This window comes from Dunckerocampus dactyliophorus, chromosome 1, assembly GCF_027744805.1.
Source record: "Dunckerocampus dactyliophorus isolate RoL2022-P2 chromosome 1, RoL_Ddac_1.1, whole genome shotgun sequence".
Classification (NCBI taxonomy): Eukaryota; Metazoa; Chordata; class Actinopteri; order Syngnathiformes; family Syngnathidae; genus Dunckerocampus; species Dunckerocampus dactyliophorus.
This window is the reverse complement of record NC_072819.1, coordinates 34,536,088-34,555,895: the sequence shown is the minus strand read 5'-3', so window position 1 is coordinate 34,555,895 and position 19,808 is coordinate 34,536,088. Positions and strand designations below refer to the sequence as shown.

The 19,808-nt window shown below is 40.2% G+C and overlaps 1 protein-coding gene across 9 annotated transcripts in view; it reads left to right on the top strand.

Moving 5' to 3' along the window:
- The window catches only part of LOC129177254 (ERC protein 2-like), a 204,532-nt gene that overhangs the window by 46,179 nt on the left and 138,545 nt on the right, over positions 1-19,808 (top strand). For all 9 annotated transcript variants that reach the window (XR_008569602.1, XR_008569601.1, XM_054768222.1 and 6 more), the window contains one exon: positions 11,604-11,771. Coding sequence is in view for 7 of the 9 variants with exons in the window: in XM_054768222.1 (XP_054624197.1) it covers positions 11,604-11,771 (168 nt within the window). In the remaining 2 variants the exon portion in view is untranslated. The remainder of the gene's footprint in view (positions 1-11,603; positions 11,772-19,808) is intronic.

The following is a 19,808-nucleotide window of genomic DNA, read 5'->3' as shown; positions in this document are numbered from 1 at the left end:
CTCTTCACAGTCGCTGAGATGCTTCTAAGTACAGACTGCCAAGGTGATACGGTTGTTAGAGGTCTTCAGAGGGATCATTTGATCCTTGATGTCTGTGTAGGCTCTCAGTCGTACAGGAGTTGTCCATCGAGGAAAAGGCTTCTTGAGACGTCATCTGTACTTCTGTGAATGTAATAGCGAGCTACCAGCACTTATTAGTTCGCTGACGAAGCTCTTCGGATGAGGAGCGAAACGTCCGACACCTTCTTCACAGAAGTACAGATGACGTCTCAAGAAGCCTTTTCCTTCTTTGATCCTTGATGTTGGTTGTCAGTCCCAAGAAAAATGAGTCCAGTAAGGCTGAAGTGTTCCACTCACTGTGTGGAGCACTTCAGCGAGTGTTATGAATTCAATAGTGTAGTCAGAAACATTGCGCTGTCTTTGACGCAACTTGAGCAGGGAGTAAGCTGCTTCCCTTTCCAGAGGGATGGCACTGAAAAATTTGCTCCTGGCTTTGGCAAATGAAGAATAATGTAGCACAAGTGGTAGCAATTCCACTCAGCTGTGGCCCATTGCCCATTGTGGTTATTGCTCTGCCGGTCAGGTGGACATAACAAAGGCCACTTTAGCTCACTCGGACCGGAATGCTGCCACATGGATTTCGAAATGGAGGTCATATATGGTGACAAATGTGCAGACGTCTGAGTCAGTGGTGCTCTGGCTGGGAAAGCTGGGGGCAGAGCCCAGGAAAGGTGACCTTAGGTGTAGCAATGTTTTTTTGATTAGGAACATCTTCGCAGCTGCTGGAGACTGGTGCAGTAGTCGAGGCGCCATTTTGAAAATAAGTCAAAAGATTTGAATTTGAGACTGAACCAGCTACATGCAAACATTGTTATGCTCAGCTATGCCTTGAATATTAGTACCCAAAGTGTTAAATTGCTCCTCCTGTTTGTGGTGGGCAAGCTGAAACCAGCGCATATCCGCATAGTCCATATTTTCCAAAAGTGTGGACTCCAAACTTGCTTTCTTTACACTGTTCTCTTTACTTGTCTTGCTGCTGTAACAAGTAAATTTCCCCGCTGTGGGATAAATAAAGTACATACAATACAAAGCAGAAACATAAAGGGCAGGTGGTTGTCAAGGTTTAATAAAAGAAGAAAGAGCACACTACAAGGACGGTAAAAGTACCACATAAAATCCTGTGGACCTTCACAGGGATTTTATTTTAAACTAACTTTATTTAATTTTAAACAAACAAAGTAAAGCAAAAGAATGAAAATTTGCAACAAAAGCTAAATGGCAAAAAATCACAAGAACTTACTAAATAGTAGCAGTTGACAAAAAGGGAAAGGCACAAAAATGACTCACAGGCAGGATTGGCATCAGAAAAAGGATGTGCTCGACCCTGGTGAAGTTTGGAAAAACAATGTGGCATTGAGCAAGCCTGGCTTAAGCAGGCTTAAGTGTCCTGATGATTACTGATCAGAGGCAGGTGTGCAGTGGCAGCTCCGCCCAGGGATAACAACCAGCGGTACTACAAACAGACAACAGGTGGCAGCAAACACTAACAGAGTGCGCACATGACACTAATCATTTAGGTATAAAGTTATATAAAGACACATGTAAAATAGATTGCTGCAGATTAGCTTTATATTTACACTAAAAGAATTACATTTCCCATGATGCTTAGCGGTATCAGGAAGTTGTGAATTTATGAAATAGACGCTACTGTCACATGTTTTGATAGAAGTCATATGCAGCGAGTTTTGAGCTGACAAATCTTAAGGAGCTTTGATCAACTGTATAATTACTTGCTTGGACATTAACGCTGAGGCAGCTGTTTAATTCCGATGAACAAAAACTGCCACAAGTTGCAGAACGGCTTGTAAGGCGTATAGTGTGTGGAAAGCACTTAATGTGCGGTTCCATATTACGTGCCTTTTCCGTATTACATGTATTATTCATTGACTTTACATAATCAAAGGCTATAGTTGTCCCTCGCCACTTCATTTTATGACAGTTTTTGAAAATGTGTTAATAAATCATCACTGTTTTATCGTTGACTATGGCCTATTGCTAGTAAAAAAAAAATACATATTTAAGCACATTTTACATTTAACACTCAAAAAGCACCTAGGAAATATACATTACATGTACCAATACGAGAGAGCCGCTGTTTGAATTTAGCGTCGGTCTCAGTAAGATGACACCGAGTCAGATGAGTCAGACTGTTATGTTGTTACACTGTTGCATATGATGAACTCCTGCAATTTCCCATGCGTTGACAAGCTTGTTGTGAGTACAATGATAGCACGTGATTGGCTCCTGCCCAAAAAAAAGCTACCATTTCCTCACTGACTCGTGAGCGGCAGAGTATTTAAACAATTAGTAGTAGTTCTGAAGTAAAGGAGATGTCACGAGATTAGTCTTTAGCCATAGATTAGCTGCACCGCTGTATAAGCGGCAGGCAGGGTTCAAAGTTTAAGTTAAATCACCGGAATTTAGACCATTATTTTAAGTCTGAAATTGACATGGATTGATTAGAAGTCTCTATATTTATTGTTTATTATTCAGCGATATGTGTACTCTGTATGTGTGTAAGTGATCTGTAAGATTTTTTGTTTGTTTGTTTTAATTATTTTTTAATGATCTGTGTGAAGTTGGTGATTCATGCAAACATCCAGTGATGGCAAACAGGGAAATAATCTGTCAGCCTTGCTCACTGTATTTTTCTCAGAAACACCGCGTTCAGTACTACCAGCAAAGTTTTCCGACTGACTTTATGTCACCAGCCAAATTAGAAGCAAGCAGACAAAAAAAAAAACACCGGCAGTGACCGACACAACACGAGCTGTTTACAGCTCTGTCTTGTCAAATGCACCGCGTACGTAATGAAACAAGTTTACAAAGTAACTTTAGATAAGAGCTGAGATGAGGAAAACCTAAAAAAAAAAGTGGGTGGAGGCAGTGACCAACGCGACACAAGCCGTTTTCAACTCAGTCTTTTCAAATGCACCGCGTACTCCTCTCTCTGGCTGTAGGCAGTCCGTCTAGGGAAGGGCGGTTGCTGTGTGTGACTGGCCAATCACAGAGTTAATACATAAGTAACCAGTGTCCGACTCAAGCCTAGTTTCTTCCATTGTAGAGGAATGCTGAAGCTAGTTTGCAGGAATGTAGCTGCCATTCACATGTATAAATACACACAAATGCATAAATAGAATAAGACAAAATAGAATAAAATAACTTAGTGGTTAAAACATTTCTCCACTGTAGACTGTTTAAATGATGGATGGAGCTACGTTGAAATTATGGTCAGTCACATGCCATCAGGCCTCCTCTGGTGTCTTCAAGAAATGGGTGCATGTCTTCAAATTTATTTGACTTAAGATATCTAAAGACGTTTTGCTTTGGTTCATAATACATCTTAAGATGTCGTAAGACAAAGTGATGGCTTAGTATGAACATTTGATGATGGGCAAAATGTAAGGAATCAGATTGGACTATGAAAATCCTTAGTTGAAGACAGCCCCGGGCATTTCCTTGTGATTTATGTCAATGTTACACATCTTTTCAAACTTATTCAATTCATTCATTGCACAATCCAATCCAAATAGTTAGAGTAGTATTGAAGTTAAGAGAATAATTCCTGAATGGCTATATCATAGAAGTCTGTGTACTTTTGTTAGTAAATGGTGCAATGATGTAGTGTGCTGTAGCCCGCCAATGTACCAAGGTACTATTTTTGTTGATCTTTCTTATTCTTTTAACTGATTGATGGTCGATGTTGGGTAGTCAGGTGAAGATGGGGTCTCAGTCTGGCTCTACTCCTGGGAGTCAACCCCCACGGCATTCTCTTTGTCTCCCTACCTCACTTTCATCTCCCTCTTCATATTTTCACCAGATCAACCTCTATCTGCATTCTCTGGCCAATGTTTTCTTCTCTCTTGCCCTTTACCGTCCACCCCGTCTTAGGCTATAAGTACATTGGTGAGGAATGAGTTTACTGAGAATGAGAAAACAACTTCCATGCAAAAATCAGGTGGATAAATTTGATGAAAACAAATTCCTATTTTAGAGTATATATTGTGTCACTGTTACAGTTCAGTTTATATAAAAGTTCAGCAGCATCAACACAATTCTGTTATTAACTTTGTAGGTGCATCAACTGCAATAAATAGGCTGCTAAGCTGTTCTGATATTGATAGTGTGCTGCTGCCTTTCCATCTGTGAGCATTTTGTATGTAGCATCAAGCCATTATAGCCCTTTAGACAGCAACTTGAAAAGGCTGTTGAAAACATGTGGGTGGAGGAAATGAGAGAAATATGAAGAAATACATGAAAGCAGAGGACTTCCCAGTCCAAAAATAAACAGACTTGTCATGAAAGACAGTTGTCAGGTGGTTTTAAGGTGACCTTATCTGAATGTGACCAACCAGGTCATTTTTCTCAGACCTAACAGCATGGTCCTTGGTTGCTGGCATCATGCGATTTGGGATGCAGTTTAAGCAGCAAAGCTTTTGGGCTCCCCAGAACAAACACAGAACGGTCCAAAATAAAGCCCCTGCAGAAACCATGTGGAAAAACCATAAAGTGGAGTCATAGAGGTCAGAATGGGGATCAGAGCTTTAATGGTTTATGCAGCGGAAATGGTAAATATGTGGAAGGAATTGTCAAAATGTACAATATGAAGATGTGCAGATAAGTGTGCTAATATGCACTCCGATGTTGTTCATCTCAAATGAAATCAAAGGTCACTTATGCAGCATCATCTTTGTGTTGATTTATCCCACATGTGTCCTTTTGTGGAACTTTTTCAATATCAAAATATGCTGAAGATCAATAAAACACACATGCACTGTAGCGATGGCTTGGCTTGGTCTGCTGTTCGTTTGAGGCTGCTAAGACGGCCAGAAACAACACATGGCTTTCTTTTCGCTCCCAGCTTGTCTCACCTCAGGGTCACATAATTTTACTTAAACCACTTAACCTCAAATTTTAATCCACGCATACAAATAAACACACAAACATACAAAGAGACAAGCATGCTGCACTTCAGATGTTCTCTCACTATAGAGAACTGTTTTCTTCATTTTTTTCTTTTGAGCAGTAACACCAAAAAGCAAAAAAAACACCGTGTAGACCAGGGGTCACCAACATGGTGCCCGCGGGCACCAGGTAGCCCCCCATGACCACATGAGGTGCCCGCAAGCCTGCTTTTCATTCAGGTTTTCAGTTAATAATGAAAGAACAGTAGAAAGAAATGCATTCTGAAATACAAAATGTGAGTTGTGGACACCAGCATTTTGTTAATGTTCTGGTAAAACAAGCATATTCGCTTTGTTTGGGTTTAAAATAAGCTCTGAACATAAATGTTACAAAAATGAGTAGCTCTTGGCCATTTTCATTTTGTAAAAGTAGCTCTCACAAGGAAAAACGTTGGTGACCCCTGGTGTAGACATTTTCTTGCTCCAATTTAGAACACAGGTTTTGACATGAAACAGTTACTCAAAATAATAGCTGTCTTTTAACTTAAAAGGTTGTTTGGGGGGTGTTGACGTGAATATGCAGTGAACATGATTACCAGACAGGAAGCTGTTAAAATTTGAACCTGTGTGGTGCTGTGTTTAGTGGTGCTTAGGTTCTAAGACTAATACTCAGTAGTCTGATAGACTCCAATGTGAAAAACACACACATACAAAAAGGACTGTGGATGTTTAAACAGCCATACAGGTAAATTTGTGTTTTGGAGCTAAAGTACAGCTTTGTTGCACCCGAGTACCCATTATGCTATGTATTTTCTAAGACAAAACTGCATTAAATATTGCTCAGAAGGATAACAATACAGATGCTGGTAACATTATAGTCACCCTGGGTAGTTCACACAAATGAATACTAATAATTCAACTGTCCTTGCAATAAAAAAAAAAAAATCTATGAGTTCCACCAGCACAATGGCAAGTGACTAAAAAAAGTTGACTATTAACTTGTTGAAAAAAAGCTATTTTCTGAGAAGCCCTGGGTTCCGGCAATCGTTTTTTTTCTTCAAACACGATTCAGCTGTGTAACAATGGGGATGATCAGAAGTAATATTCAAAAAAGGACCATTTGTTAATGCTGGGTAACTCTTTTATGTGTGCATGTGTTGTATATGTCCGTCAGTGTTGGTAGTGGTAATGGTGGTGGATGGAGGGTGTGCACACAGTGAGTGTTAGCTTGATACTCCTTCCATTTTCTGGCTCATAAATCCATCCACTTGTACAATACAATTTACTTTCATGCACTGGCAGAGAACATTTATTCATTCTTCTTTTGTCAGTGAATTGTGTGTATGTTACATCTGTGTTTTGATTATTACCTCTGTAGCCTCTGGGCAAACAGCTGTGTTGCCATGGCTTTATCAACAGACGTTGCCGTGTCCTGTGACTGTGCCACATCCCCAGCTCCGTGCATTATCTAGAGCTTACTCTGAGGTGATGTGTTTGTTTAATGAGCCCTCATCAGACGTTTGGCCAGGACAAGACAGGCAATATCCGCAAAGATCAGCACTGTTGTCGTCATGTCTTAACTTCATCGAGAACAGTAACCTTCAGAGCAGAAGTGAGTACATGACATAATTACATTGCATTACATCATCAGTACTTTGCACATCAGGTGTGCCCTGTGACTGGTGTCCGAGGTACAGCCCCACTTTTAAATCAGCTGGGATAGCCTCCAGTTCAGCCATGACCTTGAACAGGATAAGTGGCAGAAAATAAATAAATTCACTCTGTGCTTTCATCTGTGTCTTGTAAAAGGTATAAGCATGTGTTCTTAAGAAAAGTATTGTAAAGGTGAAAGTGATCCTAATGAAGTGATATTTTGGGTTATTCGTGAGGATGGCAAGTAATCTCGTTCAAAAGAGCAACTGGTTGATGTGGCAGGACATAGAAACATTTTACAGATTCTGAGTCCATCAGGAAAATGGGGAATCTACTGTGATGGATTCAACTCAGTTTTGTGAAACAATGTACTGTACACCAAAAACAGCAAATTTAAGATGCTGGATAAAATGGACAAACGAAAGATAATGGCTCAGTGTCAAGATGCAGGATATTAAAAGCACCCTGTGATTAACGGGCGACCAGTTTAGGGTATACGCGGACTCTCGCCTGAAGTCAGCAGGGATGGACTCCAGTTCACCCATGATCCTGATGTGGACAAGCAGTATAGAAAATTAACAGATGGAGGGGTTGAATTAACATGTGATCCCCTTCTTGTATCTGAGGATGGGACGAGAGAAAAGTGACAGTACTTCACCACTGACCACAACAAAAACTTAAAGTCTGCGTCAGATCAACAAAACAATGAATTCACTTGGATAAGATTAACAATGTAGAATTGCTCAACCAGAGGATAGACTTGTGTCGATTTTAATCTGGTGGGTTATGCAACCACCTTTTTTTTTAAACTTGTTTTTATTCCGGTAAAAGATTTCTGTTTGTTTCCATTCGAATGGAAAGGGCAGTGACATGTTTTATCTTGGAGTCACTGATATCACACAACCCTGATATTGTAGATGGATGTGTTGACTTTGTTATTTTTATATACACTATTGATGTTGTGGTGTATCTTTTTATACACATTTGAAGGTCACAAAGGATTAAAGATTTACATCAGGAAATTTGTGGTGTATCAGGAATGTTTTTTGAATCACTGGCCCTTCTAGATTCCCGCAATGAGTATGTATACTCGTGGGAATGCAACAGTGACTATGTACGTGTCCACCGGATTTGGTCTACCGTGCTCTTCCCATTTTCTCTACTTCTTCGTCTTGATTGTGGTTGACTCATATGGGCCCTGTATTGTTTATTACGGCACACGGCCCACTGTGGGCCTGATACCTTTGCAGACTCTGCTGCCAGAAAAACTTTTATGATGAAATGTGAGGCAGAAAAAGGGAGGTGAGGACAAACAGAGGAGATGTTTTTTTTGAACCTCTGATTCATTTTGCTACCAGTGTCCAGAATACACATTTAGCTATCCTTGAAACAAAGAGGACGTCAGCTCAAGTGGATATCAATACATGTATCAAACCTGCAAACCGACAGAGATCCTTTTTTTTTAAAGTCATATCAAATATTTACAATTGTCTTCGATTTTGCAACCACTGGATATAGAACAGTCCTTCTGAAAGTGCAGTGGGAGTGTTTTGGGGTGATGATTGCGTAGTTGGGTAGCAATGATTCACAAAGGTGCATAAATGTAAGCATATTTTAATGCATTACCCCCTCAAAATATGTATTTGGTCTTGATCAGGGTTAGCACAATAATATTTCAGGGACAAACACATATTGAATGTTAGAGAACGTTAGCTTTAATCACAATGGCACATACTGTATGGGAATTCTTGTAACATTGAATACATTTAGTATAAAGACTCAGAGCATGTTCTTGCAAAAGGGGCAATAACTTTTAACAGTAACAGGAAAACACTTGAAGGGTTTGGAATATTGATATACTGTGTGGAAAGAGCCAGCGTTGCATGGGTGAGTGAAAGGGGAGCTAAGACAACTGTTCTGCTCATCATTCTAACCTTTTAGTTGTCAGCAGATAAAGCGACTATAGTATTGCCTGTCTGTCAGTGATGTTGATATTTTAAGTATAATAACAATACAGCTAAAATTCCCACCATATTTATTTACAATTTTTTTGTGAATCCTTGTTTTAAGCCATATAGAACTTAAGGTTCCTTTCATCTATCCATCTCTAGTTCTTTTTTTCTGGCAGTGGTTGATGCTTTTAGAGGGTGTTCTTATTGTACTATCCCAGCTTAGTGAGTCAGTGCAGGTGAGAGTGGGGATTTCCTGTTCAGGCTTTCTAGTACATTCTTGCTAAATTGCTCCATGCCAGGTGGAGTTGCAGGGTAGGGGGACTCTTTGCACTCATGTTGCAGAACCTGAACTTCAGCACGCATTGATGTGAACACTCTAACATACCAAAGGTGCAAGGATTAGTGGTGTCACCCGGTTTCTGTGAGTGTATGTGTGTGTGTTAATGCAGCAAGGGGAGGACAGAACTCAACTCAGTTTTAGACTCTGGTTGTCTGCCAGAGGAGCAATATAAGACATGCTACACCATCTTACACAGGGGGGTCTTGGCCTGCTTCAAATGCGTCTTGTGAGGAGAGCACTGTGTGCTTGCGGCCTGTGTGGTGCACTCTTGATCTACACACCCAGAAACATACACATACACATACACTTTTGCCTGCACAAAAAGATCATGACTTTCATTTGGAAAAAAATGTTCTTAGTCTGTATTAAAAGATTAACAAGTCAAATTATTCCACCAGTAATAAATTTTGACAAACCCAACTTTATTGTGTAGTAAATTGTGCTCAAGAGTGAAACAGTGACGTATGTAAAAGATGGAGGTTCACTGAAAAGTCTAGTAGTGTTCTCAACGTACTTCAGCAGCCAATGTGGGTTTAGGTCCCACTCATTGGCGGTTTGAATGTGACTGTAAATGGTTGTCTGTCTCTGTATGTGCCCCGTGACTGACTGGCGTCTAGTCTAGGGTTTAGGCTGAATTCCAGTTTTACCCCTTATCCCTTCCCCTTCGTCTTACCCCTTCCCTTTCCCCTTCCCCTACCCCTTAAAACCTCGGCCAAAGGGAAGAAGCCACTAAGAAATGGGACACCACTTCATTCTCATTATATCATTACCCTTCACCGCTTGCTGGCTGTGACATAGGCAGAAGAGATAATTAAATTGTTGATAATAAATGTTTCCTACCATGCAGTAAGGTGCATACATTTCTACATTATTTCAATGTTATACAGTGTTTCCTGCTGTTTTGCAGATTTTTTTAAAAGTGCAATTTTGTGTGTTTTTTTTAACAGCGTATGAACACTCATTGTGCTCTGCGTCCTTGTAGTGTATTAGAGCGATCTATCAGTGCTCTGTTGTATGTGCCTGTTATTGTATTTGCTACTGCTACCAGCAGAGGGTGTTGTATACTCATGTGGGAGTTGAAGGCATGTGCAGCTCCACCTTCTATCAGTATATTTATGTGTACTCAGAACCCACAATAAGGGAGAACCTGTCCATTGTGTTCCGCGTCCTCGATTGGCTGTAGACCATTGTCAGTCAATCTCCTTCGTGCCATGCATTGTAGGCGGACACATGCTCCAGGCAGCCTCTGCACTGCCACGGAGCTCGGGAGAACCAAAGTATAGAGCGGGGATAGCCACCTGCCGTGGCCGAGAAAGGGTGCACTCTGTCGGACAGTTCAGTCATGTACATTCCCCTCACTAGCGAGCGATTTTAAAATATAACTTATAATTAACAGGCTAATGTGGTCGTTATCTCTATCTAATCATTGTCTAATCATTAATGAAATGCAGTAGATTGCAGTGAAGTTAGATATTGGTGCTATTTACGTGGAGTAGCAAATGAATATATAATAAAACATGAGTGACGTTGCTATGAAACGAAATAATTATGCATAATTACTTACATTTATATGTTTCTTTCCGTCTCCGCGCTTCCGTCTTCTCAGCGGGTGTTGTACCTCCACCTTCCCCTTCATTTCAAGTCTGCTCCCCGACCACATATTGGTTTCATGGGCTATATACCCCTTAGCAAATATCACCTTACCCCTCAATTTAAGGAGAATTGGGACACCACTCGATTCTTGTAAACACGCACAACCTAGGAGTAAGGGGTAAGATGAGGGCCTTCTTACTTTGTCCTTCTTCCCCACTCCGTTTCAAACCCATTTTTTAAGGTTACAATAAACAAATTGGAGGCCAACTAGTTAGCTCGGTAGCATACTATGTTTAAAGCAGCGGCTGTCTCTTGTGTCCCTGCAGTGATCCCGTAGCCTGCGTGTTGCATTTGGGCAATGTGGCATAAAGAAAGAATAATAGGAGTGTAAAGGTGACTATGGGGGTGTTATTTCATGTCTGCAGGGCCCTAATAATGGTAAAAATCATATTTAGAAAGTCATAAACAGGTTTTCTATCCTCTAACAACAAAACTATAATATACTATATTATATTATATAATAATATTGAATCCCACTTTGTGCAAATTCTAATTAATAACTAATTAACCATGATAAATGACTGTATATTTGTTTAAATCTTGCAAAAGCGTGGTAATGTCGTTAGGTGCTGAGCTTCAGAGAAGAGATACACATAATACTTTTGACATCCAGTGGAGTGTTTTTATGTATTTGTGTGGGGTTCCTCACTGCAGGCAGTAAAGATTGATATACAGCCAGCAGACTTTAATGTGTGAGTGTAGAGTGTGGGGACAGTCAGATGTTGGGCAGCTCTGGACATCATCATACTTTGCACACTCACGCACACTTTTAGTTGACGTACAGTGGTTCAAAGCTGAACTTACACAACTTTGAAAAATCAACAAGTAAATCTTGGTATGACACCTAAGGCAAAACAAATATTGCATAATCTTGACTGGAATACAATTTTGTAGTATTTTTTATCTATATTTTGTCCCACCTCTACAGGCAATAGACCACTGAGTGAAAACAGCTTTCCTTACACAATACGGCCAATAGTAATTTTTATTGCTGCTCTTGTAAACCGAGTAAACCCAGTGTGTTGACTTACTGTCTTTTAGGTAGATGCCCTGCGAGTACGTTTAGAGGAAAAAGAGCAATTCCTGTCAAAGAAGAACAAGCAGCTTCAGGACCTGACTGATGAAAAAAGCACACTAACAGGAGAAATCAGAGACATGAAGGATATGTTGGATGTCAAAGAGAGGAAGGTCAATGTCCTTCAGAAGAAGGTATGTACACCCAATTGCTGTGCAGACTAAAGAGTCATGTATCACAAGTGTTGTGTCTTATTATTTTTATCTCTCACAGCTCATATCTGCATTTTTGACACATAGTCGTCCCTCGCTACATCTCGGTTCAAACATGGCTCCCTCCCTCTATTGCAGTTTTTCAAACATGAGTTAATGCATAAATGATTGCTGTTTCATGGTTGAGTACAGCCTAGTATTAGTCATAAAATATGCACATTTAATCTAATTGTACAGTTCTTTATCCCAAATTAAGCATTTTCAAGCATAGAAATGGCTAAATGAACTAAAATACAAATACAGTACAATGCAGTATAAACCAGGCGTCTTCAGTTAAAATCAAGTAATGTCCGTTTTTGCAGATTTTTTCAAATGAATGTCCCAACCTCATTTTGCCTTAAAATGCATCAAGCAGACTAGCTCATATCAAAATCAAATATAATGAATCCCTGCACATTTCCCTATTGTTTCAATACAACACAATTAAATAAATATTAAATAAATAATAAAAGGTTTAACTGTACAAACAATACAGTACATAAAATAATAATAATGAATAATACTTGAATAAGTGTCACATTATAAGTGTTTTGTGTCGTAATGGAGCGTCACGTTCCTGCTGTTGACCAGCACTACAGTTTCAGAGCATATGAGACACAGCGGTTTGTAAGAATGAACATACTGTATATTGGTCCATCCATTCACTATTAAATGTTCGGTTTTATCGATCAACTTTTCTTACTTTGAAGCAAGCCATGGTTCTCTCATTCAGCAAACAAACAATTTCACTGGTTAATTTTGAGTGACGTCACCGTGTTTGCATTCACATAACCATAATAACGGAAGCCATTAAGCCCAAAATCTGCCACTGCGATCCGTCTGCCAGCATGATTATATGTTAATATTATTACAATATTTTTCGCATTCACTTAAACTGGTCATGGGTCCGTAAAGGGTCATCACTAGGTCCGTACCCGGACCAAGGTCTGCTGTTTGGTGATGGCTGGTATAAGCCATTAAGACCACCAACTTGTGAATGTAGCACTCTACATTGGTCACTCGGTGTCAATAATGGTTTGTTGAGACCACCACCGAAGCAGCAGACTTGAACAACCGGCTTTTATTGCAGGTTTAAATTATCTCATTAAAGGCACAATAATACCATAATAACAATAATCATAATAATAACATGGGTTTCTGTTGCGGCCATAGCCCACAACAAGCTAAAACTCAACTCTGAAGCGCCGACATTACTTCCTGTCTGCCATCGATTCTGCTCCCAGACAAGGTAAACTGTCTTAAATAGCTTATTTTTTCGGACTATATGTACTATATTGGGTTATACAAATGTAAAGGTGACTGTATGGGTGTTATTTCATGTCTAAATAGCTCTAATATTGTTTATTACTGCTGGGGCTCCGGTTATCGGCAGGGTAAAAGGCGTATAAATAATTCCCAACTTTCTCCAGGATGCACACGTACAGAGACACAGGCAAACGCACACACACACACGTCTCATTGGCCTTGATGATAATAAATGGTTAGATACTTAGACGCAGTCTGTGACCATCTCTGATCTTCATGTTGTCATTTAGACCAACCACATACACATAAAGGTCTCCATTCAACTTCCTTGTCTCCTGTCATGTCCACAGATTAGACCTCCCTGTCACTTCTTGCTGGTTTTAATTGAATAGGGCCTCCAAATGTTGCATGTTATGTCATCAGTCTGTACTGTATGTTTCCACATTTGACGGCATGAGTATTTAATACCTCCAAGTGTTTCTCTATAAGTCACTTATACGTGACCTGTGCAACCTTCCCTGTGCCATAGGATAGAGTTGACATTGATTTATTTTCCTCAATTGGGGTATAGCTAAATCTGCCAACAATTTCAGACTTATATTTACTCTCCCTCGCTCCATTCATATTTGTGGATGTTTTATGTGAAAGAAAAGATCATTTAAATGTACAAGAGTTATAACTATTTTAATTGCGGTATCTGTCAGCACCCCCTTCCTCTTTCATGATTCTGTGGACGTATCTCTCACTCTGTTATTTAGGGGTGTTCTACTGTGTGCCCTGTTCCCCCTCTTATTTTGCTCTGTGATAGACAATTATAGTGTATAAGATGTTTGATCTGAAAGGAGAACTTGAGCAAAATGAGCAATAGTAATTAGTTGAGTTTACATCTTTAATTATTCATGATATGTAAGTCAAGTCATTTTAATTTGTATGATACGAATCAAGGGTTTTTTCTACATTGATCTGGTCTAGACTGTAGTCTTTAATTAGAGATACTCAGTATTCCCCCAGTGAGGAAGTATTTGGTTTGTATTTAGCTGGTGCGCAAGCTCCCTGAGTCGATGCGGGTGATTGTTGGTGGATGGCCATCTTTCTTGACCTGGTGGGTAGGGAAACAAATACAGTTGGAGGGGAAGGAATAGTAGTCATATAGTGTTAATAAAATAACATTCAGTACAATGATTTTATAATCACAACTGAGCTATGCTCGTTTAATGAACTACACCAGCAAACAAAATATCAGTTCGATTGACAAAACAAAAACAGGCTTAGCATAGAAATTAGTTTGACATTTCATCAAAGATTGCATAACACTTATGTAAGATCTTGTTTGACAATGAGAGAGCAATAGATTAAAATAAAGGCAGTTCACGACTGACATCTGGAAAAGTACGAGCAGAAAGCAGTCGGTAGGACATTTATGTGGGTGTAAAAATAAAAGACCAGCGGAAGAGATTGAAAATATATGACACACAAAGCAACTGAATTTTCCGTTACAGATCTTTAACCTCTAAAATTTGGCAGTCTGGATGATTTTTTTGCACTAAATCATACCTGCCACCCTTACTCATTATTTCTACTTTACCAGTCCATATGTATAACTTCACTTCACTTGTTAAAACCTAGCTTGTCAATATATTTGAGACTTTGAGGTTCCTTTGATGGTAAAGAGCTCCGCTTTAACATGTCATTTGTTCTGCACTTAATTTTTAATAGAGCAAGCGATACTTTACTTGCATATATGCTTGTCTCAGGAGACGATTGTCAGTGTTTCCTTTGGGCCTCTCCATGAACAGCCACCATGACTTATAGTGTGGCACCATGATGTCACTGCTGTAGCTTGAGCCTCAGGTTGATCCTAATACTTAGAGGCTGAATTTAACGAAGAGTAATGAGCAACCGCCTTTTAAACGAACAAGGCATTTTTTAGTTTCCCGTATCACAAGGCAGAACAGTGGGAGCTCTGTTGAAGCTCCTTCGTCTATAGTACCATGACCAATGCATAATGATGCATTTATTTATTTATTTTTCATTTTTGGTTGATTTTTCGCCAGGGGGGTAGGGTTGTGAGAGGCACAGGGGCAGAGACGGTTGTGGTGCGGTTTTGGCGTACATGTGTTATTCATGTTCAAACATTGTGGTCGTCTCAATCCATATTCATGCTTTTAAAAAGCCAAGCTTTGTGCGTGGAAGTATAGTATCCCCTATCAGGTTCCCTCCCTATGGCAACCGCAGACGGGCAGCTTCGGTTACGTCTGCCTTGGCTGCGCTGGACATATGTGTGTGGCTCTATAGAGGGATGCCCTGTACACAAGAATCTCTGTTGGTTCTGGTCATGTCAAACAGGTCTCCCTTGACTATCTCAGGGGAGTGCATCCTATTTCGGTGCACCCTCTTCCACACTCTTTCAGCACTAGCTCTGGTCTTGTGTCATCGCTTGCTCTGGCCTGGCGTAGATGGAGTAACAGAGATAAAAAAGAACTGTCCTCTGGGCTTATACATTTCCTTTCTTTCCTCACTCTGCTCTTTTGCCATTTCTCATAACCTATGAGCTTTTGTTGAAATACACTCAGCTCATTTCATGTCCCTTGTTGAATAATTGAATGCACAAAGTCACTTGGCATAGAGCCTTGCTGACGTCCTACTAATTTGTGGAAACTACTGTACCCTTACTTTCCTGAAACAACTTGGTGCTGTCCCCATCCAGTAGCTCTTTTACACACTGGGCCGAAACAACAGTGGCACTGTTGAATGTGATGCATATGGATAGCGGCAGGAAGTGATGCATGTTGATCGACAGGAAAATATTACTCCACCATTGGCACGGTGTTTATTGTGAGTTCAACGTGCACGCAAATTTATAAGCCATATGTTTGCTGAACTCTATTTAATTTAATCAGTGTGTTTCTGTATGTGTTTGCAGTACTAAACAAATATGTATTGAAGATGAAATGAAATGAGAAAGGATCGGTCAAATGCCTTTGTTGCAAATAATAATGGCACTATTTAAATCATTTTCAAAGGGAAGGTAGATGATCCAGCCTGCTTTTGCTTGTAGTTACATTATCTTACTAGAGTAGAACCTACTGATCTGAATTTGTACACATCAGACAGCTCTGGTAAGCATCAGGCAGCACTCAATCTTGAGCTTTGATATTTGAAACATGTTTCAAGGAAAAGCAAAATTGCTGTATCGGTGAATGTGTTGCAGAGCACACGGGCCGGGGAGTTAGCCACAGAGTCAGACGCATTGTGGGCTGCCCTGGAGGTATTCCAGCGAAGTGATTGAGTGTGTGTATCAGCTGTGTTTCTCAGATCCTCTGTGATAACTCTGAACTGTACACATGCGTTCCTGCTGCTGTGATGAGGCCACCAATGTCTTTCATCCTAATGCATTCCATCTGACCAATCACAGCGTAGACACATGGCTAAAGATAAGACCATTGGAGCTGGAGAAGTTCCGGTAAAAAGCTTGTGATAGGCCCTCAACCCCCACTTGGGTATCCCTCTACTGCGCCTATCAACAATCAGATGGGGTTAATGTTAAGAGCCTGAGGCTGGCTGATGGGAGCCAGGCTACATATCAGTCAGGCTACAGCTATTCGAGTCCATCTTCTGCCTTGACCACAACACCTGCATTTCAGTCTGCCAAGTCACATGCATTTGATGACTTCCCCACTTAATGAAGAATGTATGTCTGACTGTATACTGGTAATTACCGGTACAAAAGCCTACCACTGAATAAAAATGGGTCATAATTTGATCTTTGCCTTACTTTTTAACCACATTACAGCATTTGACCTGTCGCAGCAAATCTGCTAAAACACTAAGTTGAGAGACTGCAGCTGCTGCAGGGCCCCCAATGGATAACATTATTTTCTTGGTCCAAACAAAAAGAAAAAAATAGTAATGGTACATGGAACATACAAATCAAGCATCTGGGTAATTTCACAGCAATTACTATAGCATTCTACAGCTGAGGGGGGGGCTTGAGATATCGTCTTGAGCCTAAAGAGCATAGACGTGGCTCAACTTAACCAAAACACACACAGAGGCGCACACGTCAGGTAGATCTTGGCTCACACAAGTGCAATCTGTCTTCATTCAAAAGCTTCAGCTTTGCCTCCCTTGCTCACTGTGCTTTATCGTGGCTCAGCTGTAGAAACCATTCCTTTATGTTTATGTTATTCTGTGTGTTTTCCAGGTTTCTAATTAGTATATATAGATTTAGCATGGTATGTGGTGAGAGAGGGAGGACCACTGCTATGTACATGTTCATAGTGTGTGTCATGTTTGCCTAAATATTTGTGATGATCACAGCTTGAATTGTGTTTTGTTTCAATTACCCCCACCAATATTTCACCTTACCATCTCTGCTTATGCATAGCTGCTTATGTCTTATTTTTATTGTGTGTGTGGGGATGAAATGTCAGATCACTGACAGTGTGGAATGTAGCATATAGAAAAGGAAAAAAAAGAAATGACTATATCCAAAAAGGAAATTTGACAACCTCCCACTAAAGGTGAGTAGCTACCTATCGACATTGGAGTCTGCCAGTTTTTGCTGTTGTTCTTTTTGATTAGATGACATTGGTTGGTTTGCTAGCCATTCGCATAGCAGCCGTGTAGCACACAACTAGTGTTGCAGAGCTGTACTTACTGCAAGCTGTTTGCATTTGACTGAGGAGTTGTAGTGACCACCTGGCAACTGAATGCTTCTGGTTTGATCTGTGGGTTGCTGGCTAGACATCCTTGAGCAAGACCTGCAAACTGTAATTGCTTGCACCAATGCATTACATCCGCTACAACTGGTTTGTGGTCAAAAATAACAATAACGATCCCTTCTTATTACTGAAGTATGCTTTGACCTCCCTTCTTCTCCTCCCTCTTCCTGTGTGTGAAGTCACTGCACTCTGTTATTCAGGGTGATAAAACATAAAAGTAATCATTCACTGAGCTACACAACAGTACTTGACATCATGAAGGTGATGTCAGATAAAGATGTCATTACCGTCACCATGCCCTTTCACACCCCCTTTCACATCGTCAGTCAATGAGAAACTGGTCTTTAATTAGTCATGTTACTTTTTTCTGCAAATGCTTTTCTTATACTTTGTGTTATTTTGAGTTTATGCTCAAATGAACTTAAGATAAAACATGTGAAAATGATATAAAACATTAGTAGCATACATGCATGCACCTGCACTGTCCACTCTCATGCCAGTGTTTCCAAAGGAGTCAGTGGATACTTGCTTGTTGCAGTAGCTGACCACTAGAGGACGTCAGTGAACACAATATCTCCGCTATTCTCTGACTCCTGAGTTCCCTTTCCAGACTCAGATGGGAGTGAAATGTGATGGAGATAGAGGGGTTTTAATGAAGGCCAAGTGTACTAAAAGGTGACAGTGTCCCCTGAGCTTCACGATTGAACTGTGCTTCGCTTTGAATAGCCACATACGAAAGCTCACAAGAAGGAGGAAGGATGTGATTAATGTGGGAATCAACAAGTGGGGATAGTTGGGACTCGTGTGCCGGTGTACACATTGGAGCATATTGTTGAGAACACACTAAGAAAGAACACGTGCACATAGTTCAAGTCTTGATTGTAATGTGTGCATGCTTTGCTTGAATCACAGCATGTGCTAGGGCTATATTTCCACTCTGCAGTCTACGTGTTTGACTGTGACCTACATTTCTCAGGGGAAGTACACAGTGTGTTGCTACATTATGTTCAGTTGCTTTTACTTTGTAATTGAGGCTATGTTTATGTGCATGTCAATGTCGGGGGTCTCTGGGTTTTTACAGCATTCACGGTCATATTTTCATGATGATGACAAGAAGAGAAAAATGAGAGAAAGCAGTTATTGTTCGCCATTTTATTGGTCCAAAATACTTTCAGAAATACAGTACAAACAATTGGAATGCTATGGTGGTCACACTTCATTCTGGCCAAAAGATTCTTTTGGAGGCCACCGAGTTCTTGTTCTTTCTTTGGATGGGAGACAGATGGGTCAACTGAGTTTGTGGTTCTCCTCTGAAATATGCTGCTTTTAGGTCACTGTGTTTTTCCCAGAAACACTTTTCAACAGCTTTTTCTCTCATCACATTAAACCGAGCTCTAATCACAATATTACTCACAAAGTGTAACCAGAATGCAATCACAAGCCAACTGACAATCAGCTGAACACATTATTATAATTTGGTTACGTTTGATTTTATATTTACTAGAACTGCAATACCGATTATTTTCTTAGTCGATTAATCTTGTTGTTGTTTGCATTAATCAAGTAATCGGTTATGCCCTAGACCAGGGTTCGGCAACCTTGAGCATCAAAAGAGCCATTTGGGCACATTTCCACCAAATTAAAACCCGCTTCATAGAAAGATAATAGGTCCGCTTTCATGGATGACTCAGGAAATTAAAAACATATTCACATTTGAGAGGCTGAAATCAGAGGATGTTGACATTTTTAAATTGAAAAAAAATGAATAATCGAATACCGAAATGGTATAACTAATGTGATCAATTGTTGCAGCTCTACAATCAATTGTTGCCACCCTGCGGCCTCGTGGTTAGCATGTTGGCCACACAGTTGGGAGATCGGGAAGATCTGGGATTGAATCTCCGTTGGGGCATCTCTGTCTAGAGTTTGCATGTTCTCCCCATGTGTGGGTTTTCTCAGGGTACTCCGACTTCCTCCCATATTCCATTAG